This window comes from Formica exsecta, unplaced genomic scaffold (assembly GCF_003651465.1).
Source record: "Formica exsecta isolate Colony F162 unplaced genomic scaffold, ASM365146v1 scaffold1271, whole genome shotgun sequence".
Lineage (NCBI taxonomy): Eukaryota > Metazoa > Arthropoda > Insecta > Hymenoptera > Formicidae > Formica > Formica exsecta.
Window position 1 is genome coordinate 23061 of NW_021848604.1, and position 10568 is coordinate 33628.

A 10568-nucleotide genomic window follows, 5' to 3' on the forward strand; every position below is an offset into this window, starting at 1 on the left:
TTTCTATTCAAGCGCCGATGTACGGCTGCTTCGCGATGACATCACCCCCAGGTGGAGATTTAGCTGAATGCACAAAAAATGCAATATAATATAAAATTTTCAAGCGCTGATGTGCGGCTGCTTCGCGATATCATCCTCAGATATCAGAATCCAAATGCGCGTGTCAAAACAGGACAAAATCGTGAAACATAAGAATAATCCTCATGGTTAAATTGCACTAATATATTTGGACAGCTGCATGTAATTTGAAACTTTTGCGATGCACCTGGGATTTGACATCATCTCTAGACGAAAAATGCAATAATCGACATTAGCCAAAATGTACGTGGTAAACCGTGAAATAAAGATTTAGTTGAAATATGATACACATGATGGAACGAGACATCAAGATAGAATACAAAATCATGGTAAAGAGGCACACCCTGTCAGTATTTTCGCCAGAAGTTCCGAGACAAGAGCTATTAATAAGCGCATCTTGTTAGCAAAAATTTTCGGCATAAATTTGGAAATATGGCGAAAAGCAGTGCCGAACGAAACCTGCATGAGCAATCTGGGTGAATTCGATAGAGGAATACGTTGCGTGGGAGCAACAATGCGACGAATATATCGAATCGTTAAAAGAGCAAAGTCGAATCAAACGTCCACGATTATCGATTGGGATTCGACAATCGTTGATTGCCCGAATTGCACGACTCGAGGGATTGAAGAACTCGTTACGCAGACGTTTTGTACATGCGGGTGCAGGATGCAGTACGCGACAACATGGATTGATATGGCGAGAGATCGATACGACGTTTGAAAGCCGCATATTGACTGGTGCGGTTATAAATCATAATCACATCGAGCCTCGTCAATTTTTCGAGAATGCCAAAGACATTGTGCTCGAACACGTGCAAAACACGCTGAAAAAACACATTAACGTGAAAATTAATACAGTGTTCAATGATGAATTTGTGATGGGTGATAAACGCGCAAATAAAAGTATCAATACGAGAAACTATGAACTCTTTCGCACATCCGATTTACGCGAATGGTACGAGCGGCGCGTTGTCGAGCCCACTCTCATCGAGCCTCGTCAATTTTTCGAGGATGCCAAAGACATTGTGCTCGAACACGTGCAAAACGCGCTGAAAAAACACATTAATGTGAAAATTAATACAGTGTTCAATGGTGAATTTGTGATGGGTGATAAACGCGCAAATAAAAGTATCAATACGAGAAACTATGAACTCTTTCGCACATCCGATTTACGCGAATGGTACGAGCGGCGTGTTATCAAACCCACTCTATACTGCGTTTACAAAGAGAACGACCTCGCTTTTCGTCCGGTTCGGTCAGATGCTGCCCGACCGACCGCCCAGTTTGCCCCCTCTATGCTGTCAATATTGATCTTGCAGCTTGCAGATCCGGCTAATTGAAAAAGGAGACCCGCGCATTCCTTAATGAACTTTTTCAAACATTAGAAAGTTAATTGTCACGTGCAGCGGTATAAAGTTTCTTACGAAATGGATAATAGTGCAATGGAAAAAGATACGGACATGGAAGTAAGGCCATTATCTCCTACAAAAAAAATAAAAAAGGCCAGGTAATCAAATACAAATAAAAATTATTATTTTGTATTATCTCTGAAAATATAGCAGTTATTTAAGAAACCTTGAAGCCGGGCAGGAAATCCACCTGCCCTGCAGCCCCGAAAACCAGCGAAGCCAGGAAATCCGAGGAGACGACACTGGGAAACAAATCCAGAGTCTCCAGACCATCCCAAATGGTGAAGGGGATGAAGAATCTGAAATTATATTGTAAGTCAATAAAAAGTGCAAAGGTGTAGTACCCAAAGTACTGCACCAAAAGTACAGTACAACTGTACTTTTACAGACTAAACTATAGTTTTAAGAGAACTATACTTTTACAGACTAAACTATAGTTTTAAAAGAACTATAGTTTTAAGACACCTTGTATATAGCGCATTACTAGATTTTAAGGAAAATACGATCCGAGCGATATTTGTACATCGACACCCGTAGTGCAGCACTTCGTATAGCTGCACAGATATTATAGCTGTACACAGAGTATAGCGTAAGACACGCGCACGCACAGGGGGCGTGTTCTCAGAAGAGAGGGGACCCCGAAAGCGGGAGAACCTGAAGAGAGGGAACGGTATAAAAGGCTGTGCGGAGCGAGACTCGAGGCCTTTTTTCCCGAGTACAAAAGATCTTAGAAAGAGTCTAATATTACGGAACATTGTATAACGCGTTGATAAAACTTTCTTAGGAAAGATACGCGAGCGTGCAAGGAAAAGGACGAGCCTTTTTCCCGAGTTCGAAGCGTCTGTGATAACACGGCTTTATGGGTTTTTTATGTGATAGCTGCGAATAAAAAAAACTCTTGTGCGTCTAAGAGATTCGCGACAGTAAATATAATAAAGGCAGTTTTATTTTAAACGCGATATATCTCCGAAGTGTGGAGATTCGCGAAACGGCGGACAGTTTATACGCGCTGATTTTAAATATATTTTATACTTTTTATATATAAATCAAAAAGTAGTGTAAAAGTAATTAAATTACCTTGCACCTGAAAACCCTTACCTGTGAACGAGAGTCGATCCAGCGGCGTGCAGCGGGTAGTCCACACATCGAAGCGTTGATCCGACGAATCCAGCGGCGACCTGAAACAGAAAACAGAAGGGATTAATTAAGAAACAAATAATTTGTCCAACAACGTATCGTTGCACAAATAACGTCGTTCCGACGTATTCTTGAGGCGTCGAGGCAATTCCAGGGGAAACCTGCATTTGTTGTAATTTTCTCCATCTCGTGTGTTTAGTCCGGTCACAACCTAACCTAAAGAAATGCTTATTGTTCCTTGTTACATTTTCGTTTTTAATTTTTTGTAGCTTGTTGACAAACGTGAACGTCTCCTCATTGTGAATTTGTACAAGGATTTGAAGGAAGAAGTCCCAAAATTTGTAAAAAAAAAGCGTACGCAATATTATCCAAAAGGACGGGATTTGGAATATTTTCTGTAAAAAAAACCTTGCTGGAGTACGAGAGGACTGGCAATGTTACATTTCCGAATAAAAAAAAACCTCGTATTACCTGCAACCAAAAAGAAGACGAATGTGACAGAAATGCAATCAAAAGAAAAGTTCATGAATTCTACATGAACAAAGAATTGCCCACATTAGCGAAGGTTCTCCGAGCCGTGAATAACGACGAAAACCTACCAAATTTTAAGCGGACGAACTTTTGGAAATTGTTGACGGAGCTAAATTTTGTTTTTATTAATTGACGTCGTAATAGCGTCCTTACAGAAAGGGATGATCTAATTTTGTGGCGGCGAAACTATCTGAGAGCCGTGAAAAAATTCCGAGAAGAGGGTCGGCCGATATATTATCTGGATGAAACTTGGGTAAATGCAGGTGACGTTTCTGCCAAGGTTTGGATTGATTCTACAATCAAATCCAAGAAGGATGCGTTTCTTCGAGGAATGTCCACAGGCCCGTCTAATCCTACGGGGAAGGGCAAACGATTGATTGTCCTGCATATTGGCAGTACAGCCGGCTTCGTACCTGACGGACTTTTATGTTTTGAATCTAAGAAGAACACTGCGGATTACCACGATGCAATGAATGGCGACACATTTCTTGAGTGGTTTGAGAAAATTTTACCGTCGCTTGAAGATAACGCCGTTATCGTTATGGACAAGGCTCCATATTATTCTATGAAGTTGGAAAAAATACCGAACACTTCATGGAAAAAAGCGGCAATAACAGAATGGTTAGAGAGCAAAGGCAAGACCGCTGATACAACAATGTTAAAGGTTGAGCTCCTGCAAATTGTTGATCTTATAAAGGACAATTATAATAAATATGTGATCGATGAGACGGCGAAAACACATAACAAAACTGTGCTCAGACTGCCTCCTTATTATTGTGAGCTTAACCCTATCGAAATGGTATGGTCAATGGTGAAAGGGTATGTAAAGAGCTACAACAATACATTCAAGATCAACAACGTGAAAACACTACTCGAACAAGGAGTTGAGCGCGTGACAGCCGAACATTGGAATAATTTTGTTAGGCACATTATAGAAGAAGAGAAAAAATTCTGGGAAATCGATGAAATAGCGGATAGAATGATAGACAATATTCCACCATTAATAATTAATGTTGGCGGTGAAAGTGATTTCGACACTGATGACAGTGATTGATGGTCGATCACAGAGAAAAAAAAATTGTATTGTTTTTATGTTAAAAGCTTTATATTAAATAAAATTTATTTTATAAAAATAAAATTAATAAGTACATCTATTTATTTACAATAGTAATTTTAAATTTAATTATATAATTAAATTTTATTAATAATTTTTAGATTGCAAAAAAAAAATAAATATAATAGATATATCGCGATTTAATTAAAAAGAGTAATAAATTTCGATTAATAGAGAATAACTCAAGCTTTCTATATTATTACATTTCTTTCGAGCTTTATGGGCGGATCACAGACGTGATACAATCGATACGCATACGGCATTGAAGTAACGCGCTGAAGTCTCTCACCTAATCCCCACTCCGCCCAAAGCTGCGCGAAGCGAGGTCGTTCTCTCTGTGAACGCAGTATAGCATCGCTCGAAGAATTTCAAGAACGCGATAGCGGGTGGGCATTGTCGCGAATACTCGATTTAATTGTGAATATAAATAAATATAATAAATATAATCCTATGCGCGCGAGATGTCACATAAAATTACCGCGCGCGATAATGATGAAGAAAGCGGTGATTAATGTACAATCTAAAGACAATGCGTGTTTTGATGGTCTGTGGTCGCTCTATGTCCAGCTGAAAGGGACGTAGGTCGGGAATCTGCATATCCTCATTATACAACAGTACTGAATCTCCGAGACATTGAGTTTCCAGTGACTGTGAATCAAATCAAAAAATTCGAACTTGCCAACGATATCTCTATAAATGTATATAGTATCGAGAAAGAGAACATTGTTCCAATACGTCTGAGCGAGCTAAAGAGAGATAAACACGTCAACCTGCTGTACGTGAAAGACAACAACGTTGGACATTTCGCGTGGATTAAGAATCTATCCCGTCCCTCGTGAGCTCGCAATTGAGCAAATATAATGGCCAAAAAGATGTCTGCGATCGGTACGTATATATTTCATAAAATATATTGCAGAAATAACTGAACAAAAAATTATTTCTTTTACAGATGTTTACACTACTTTGACTCGAATGACAAGTTACAATCACATACGGTGGACTGTCGAGAGATGAACGAGTGCGCTATCCGATTACCGACCAATAAGGACAAGTGGCTCAAGTTCAACAACTATAATCGGAAAGAGCGGCTTCCTTTCGTCGTATACGCCGACTTGGAGTGCGTTTTGGAGAAGACGGAGGAAGAAAAAAATTACCAACATCATAAAATATCTAGTATTGCATATTATGTATATTGCTCGTACGACAATTCGTTATCCGCGTATCATTCTCGTCGCAGTACCGATTGCATGTCATGGTTCTACGAAGAACTTAAAAATTTAGCACTACATGTAAAGACTATTTTATCAGCTAATGTCCTTATGGTAAATTTAACATCTGATGAATGGGAAAAATTTGGGAGCGTCCCGTTTGACTACGTTGAGATTGACCACGTTGCGATTGACCACGTTGATATTTACCACGGTTCCGATTGACCACGGTTCAAATTGACCAAGGACCCGATTGACCACGTTGATATTGACCACGGTCCCGATTGACCACGGTCCCGACTGACCACGGTAATATTGACCACTGTCCCGATTGACCACGGTCCCGATTGACCACGGTCACAGAGCTTCTCATATATCACATCGAGTGTGAAGATGTATATGAGAATATAAAGCGCAACGTCGACAGATTCAATATCAGTGATTATGCAGTGGACAATGTGTACGGTATACCGCTCGCGAATAAAAAAATACCGGGTTTAATGAAGGATGAAAATAATGGCGCGATCATGACCGAATTCGTCGACTTTAGGGCAAAAATGTACGCGTTGCGAGTAAATGGTAAGAAGGATACGAAAAAGGTAAAAGGCGTCAAGAGTCGTCGCGAGAACGATAACGTTCGACGATTATACGCGGTATTTGAACGAAGAGATTGAAATGACGCGTCAACAGTCTTGTATAAGATGTAAATTACACGAAGTATACACTATTCGCGAGACAAAAATTACTGTAAGTCTGTACAATGATAAGCGGTATATCATACCCGAAACCACCAACACGCTACCGTGAGGACAATACAAAATACCGTTGTAAATAAAAATCATGTATATTTATTGTAAATAAAAATTACGTATATTTATTGTAAATTTTCTCACCTATACCTTATCACCTTATCACCTTTTCCACAAGATGTACGTCGGGATTAGCAACGTGATGTAACTCGTATTCGTAAAATCCACCGGCGACGGGATTTCTGCGCGAATCTTCGAGTACATAGGTCGTGGGATTAGTTTTCTGTACTTTAACGATCTTAAACATTTCAGTCGTCCAATTTGGCGTGTAACCATTGTTAAAGATGGTCTTGCATTTACTCACGCGTACCGGATCGCCTACTTTGAATTTTGCGAATGCCGCAATTTTTACGTTGTTATATACCGTATTTAAAAGTTTATCGGCGATCGCGGGGTTAATATCGATAGGTCTCATACCGATAGTGCGATGTTTTCACGCATTATACTCTCCAACGAGCCGACATTTTCCACATATTGTTCTTTAACGTTCGGTTGAATCGTTCCACGACTAAGGCTTTCATGACAGAGTACGTCGAATAATGATTAATGCTGTGTTTCTTCACGAGTTTCTGTATATTTGCGTTGTAAAATTCTTTTCCTCTGTCGGTTTGAAAATTTTTCGGGCATCTTCCATCGTCTCGAATTATCTTTGCGATCGTTTCCGACATCTCGTTTCCACTCTTACCCTTGAGCGGTATAGCCCAAGCATACTTGCTCAACACATCGATAACTGTGAGTATGTAGTTGTAGCCTTTGTTGAATCATGCATATGGACGCATCTTGACCACGTCCGCCTGCCACAGATCGTCGTATACGCGTACTATGGCACGTTTACGTGGGAAATTTTTTCTCGCTGGAGCATGCAATTCTTCCACGAGCAGCTGTTTTTCAGAGGTTTTTCGTAGCATATTTGATCGAAGCATAATTCGTAATAATGAGATAATTCCTCCACATATATTTTTTATATATCTTTCTTCTGCGCTGAATCAGATGTAGTCTGGGTGTGAGTTGCATACCGAAACATTTTCTGCATCTCATCCATCATTATTTGTAGCGTCTGCATATTCGTCTCGAGCGTGTTTATTTTTTTCTCAAATTCTTACTGTCGATCTTCTTAAAGCTTGACACTTATTTCCACGTACTGTTTGTTTGCGGCATCAGTATCATCTTCCGGTTGCGCTACGCGTTGTATCTTGCGCGACCTTGCGTCAAAGCCGGAGGCTGTCTGACACAGAGCGTTATCGCGCACGTAATTTCTTAGTAATCCATTCCATTGAAAGTATGAGTTGTTCGGTGTGCCCAACGATAATCCAAATTTATTAATCGACATTTCGATACAAACAATAGTGACAGACTGACTCATTTCGTCGACGCATAGATTAATTTATAATAAGGCCAGCTTCGCAAAGTTCCTCAATAATTGATAATATTTCATTGTCGTGGGCATTGTTGCCGGCTTGAAGCTAAGCTTCCAGCAATCGCAAGCGATCTACCAACTTGTTGGGATCATTCCAATGCACGTAATCGATCTTATTATCATTTAACATCATAGCGCACGGTATGTTTATACCTCTTCCAGTTTTTTTACCATAGATTAATGACGCTATTATATTTTTATACTTGTATCCCTTGTTACTTAATACTCAATTACACATATTGTTGCCACGTCTATGCGCATTTGTCGCCTGTAATATATTTTTGTATTTAATTTTATCATTGCCAGTATAATACGTCACCGTCGGGCGATCTGTTGAAAATCAACTTGTAGTGACCTGGTATTCTCACGTATCTTATTCCATCGATAATTATATTGTCATCTTTATCCACATCAAAAATTTTATCACCAATCATCATTCCTTCGTTGCAAAATTTATATAACACCGTAGAAATAATCCATATTGTTATCTTTATCTTGACTTAAAATAGCTCCCACATATTTTTGCCTTAGTGGGCCCAAGTGTGCGCGCAATGTACTTTGATCCTCGGACGTTTGTAATAGACGTTGAACCGACGTCACAAGCGTTTCAGGCGTGGTTTCGAAAATTTCATCCACGGATGGAGACGGTCATTAGTGCAATATTTGACTTAGTTGTACGGTATTTATCGGAGTAATAGCATTTGATAATTGTTCCATTCGCTTACGTTTTGATTGAATTGGACTAGAAGTTATTAACGAATCGTTTAATGATATATTTGACCGTGTTCGCTTTGTTCCATATTTTGACTCTTTTTTCAGATGCTTGTCTTCGAGCATACTCGATGGTTCGATTTGTTTCATTCGCTTACGTTTTAATTGATTTGGAGTAGAAGTTGTTAGCGAATCGTTTAATGATATATTTGACCGTGTTCGCTTTGTTCCATACCTTGACTCTCTTTTTAGATGCTTGTCTTCGAGCATACTCGATGGTTCGATTTTCGCTTCATTAGATTCCACATTGATTGTATTTTCGACAAGTTGTTTTAGATGTTCGATAATTGGTTTAAAGTGCCTCTCCAATGCGACGTCTTCCTCCATTTGACCAGTTTTTAAAGAATGATATTTTTTGCGGATTGATTCGCTCGTTTTTACAATCTCTCTCGCGATTTTCTCACGATCGTCAATGTCAATCATCGTCGTCATGTTGTGCTCGGACGAAAATTTTTAGACGTTGCTCGATCGATGTATCAATAGCGACTAACCACTTTACGGTATTGCAAAATCGTTAAATCCTTTTCGATATCGTCCATTAGTCTGCAAACTGTTTTTATCAATCACTACAAATCCATACATGTGTTGCCAACATTTCTGACAGAATGCGCGAAAATCGTCGTAAGACATGTCAGTATTTACATGATCGTTGTATACATGTTTTAAGCTTGTACCATCTTGTTAAAGTAAAATCAGTAAATTTGCATTGTCCTGTATAAGATGCTTGGGTATCTTGGCATACGTTTGACAGAGATAGAAACAGTCGACGCTCGAGTTCGAGTGTCGACCCATTGCAAAGTACTTTCTTATCGTATCTTGCTTATCGCACGTCACGTCGTCGAAGATAAAAATGGAATTCGGAAGCGCCTCGCTCGGTGGAATAATGTCACTATTATTAGAGAATGTAAAATAACCAATTTCATCAATCGGTAATAGCAAATTTTCCAAGTATCGATATTTCGGTTGTTAAAGCGATTTCGAGTATACATACACATTCTCGAAACATACACCGTGTGGACTTTCTATCAAATTTATCAGCATGTTACTCTTACCGAAATTCGAAGGACCGCAAATAATACCGCGTATAGTAGTCGGCAACATGTTTTCATGCTTGCGCATTTCTTTCCCGGACATTACTTGTGTTTTATCGTTAGAATTTGTCACTTTTGTGAGGGTGACCGAGGGGTTACGAGGGTTTTAGAGTCAGGGGAAAGGGCGCAAAGGAATTTGCTAGAACTGGTTATTTTATTAAACAAACAATGTTTGTATCACAACTGTATTACTGTATCGATTGGATCTCGCGTATTAAATACTTAACGGACGCTCACGCGGATAGCGAGGAAGAACGCACGGAAAAATAAGTAAACGGTCTTATCTGTATGAAAGCCGGAACACGAGTCGCGTCTCAACTCGTTCTTCCGTATCTCGAACCCTTAACAACCCATGGTTGCATCACAACACAAACAAACATAGGTTGCCAAGTGATTAGCAAATGAAGGCGCTGTTGTCGAGTTGGCAGACAACGAGACAACCGCTGCGCGCGCAATATAGATGGCAGCAGAAAGTTATGCCGAACGGGCTATAAACCCGATAGCGTCTTACTTTGATTATTGTCGCTTGTCGCGCGAACCGCATGTTTGCTCTCGCGAATAATCAGATTTTTGGAGAACGAGTCATCGGGGCTCTATTTATAGAGATGCACCGAATCGAAACCGCTCAGTCTCAAAAATGTTTTTACTTCTATCGGTTAACAGCAATATTCTCGAACTTACCACCGAGCAGTTACAGATTATCCCCAAGATTGTTTTACTGCGAGACTTTGATAGTTACGTGGAACAATTGTGGGACAAGCTTCCCGAACATATAAAAGCTGACTCAGAGGTTCAACAGTATCGTCGATGCACGCGACATTATAATTTGTCGTGGCAGCAAACACATTTCGACGGTCCAACACCGTTAATAGAAAATTGTGGCAAATGCCAGCAAAAATTATAAGAGGTAGCGGTTTGTTAAATCGTGCGATAAACGCACTTCCTATCGAATTACATATTCCAGGTTATCAGTTTTGCAGACCAGGAACTCATTTAGAAACGC

The 10568-nt window shown here is 39.7% G+C and overlaps 2 protein-coding genes across 2 annotated transcripts; one reads left to right on the forward strand and one right to left on the reverse strand.

Moving 5' to 3' along the window:
• Positions 1-3486: 3486 nt before the first annotated feature.
• On the forward strand, positions 3487-4209 carry LOC115245703. Its single transcript, XM_029824130.1, has one exon. It carries the CDS (start codon positions 3487-3489, stop codon positions 4207-4209), a length of 723 nt encoding a protein of 240 aa, XP_029679990.1.
• Positions 4210-6380: 2171 nt separating this feature from the next.
• Positions 6381-6701, reverse strand: LOC115245704. The gene has a single exon (XM_029824131.1). It carries the CDS (start codon positions 6699-6701, stop codon positions 6381-6383), a length of 321 nt encoding a protein of 106 aa, XP_029679991.1.
• Positions 6702-10568: the final 3867 nt, after the last annotated feature.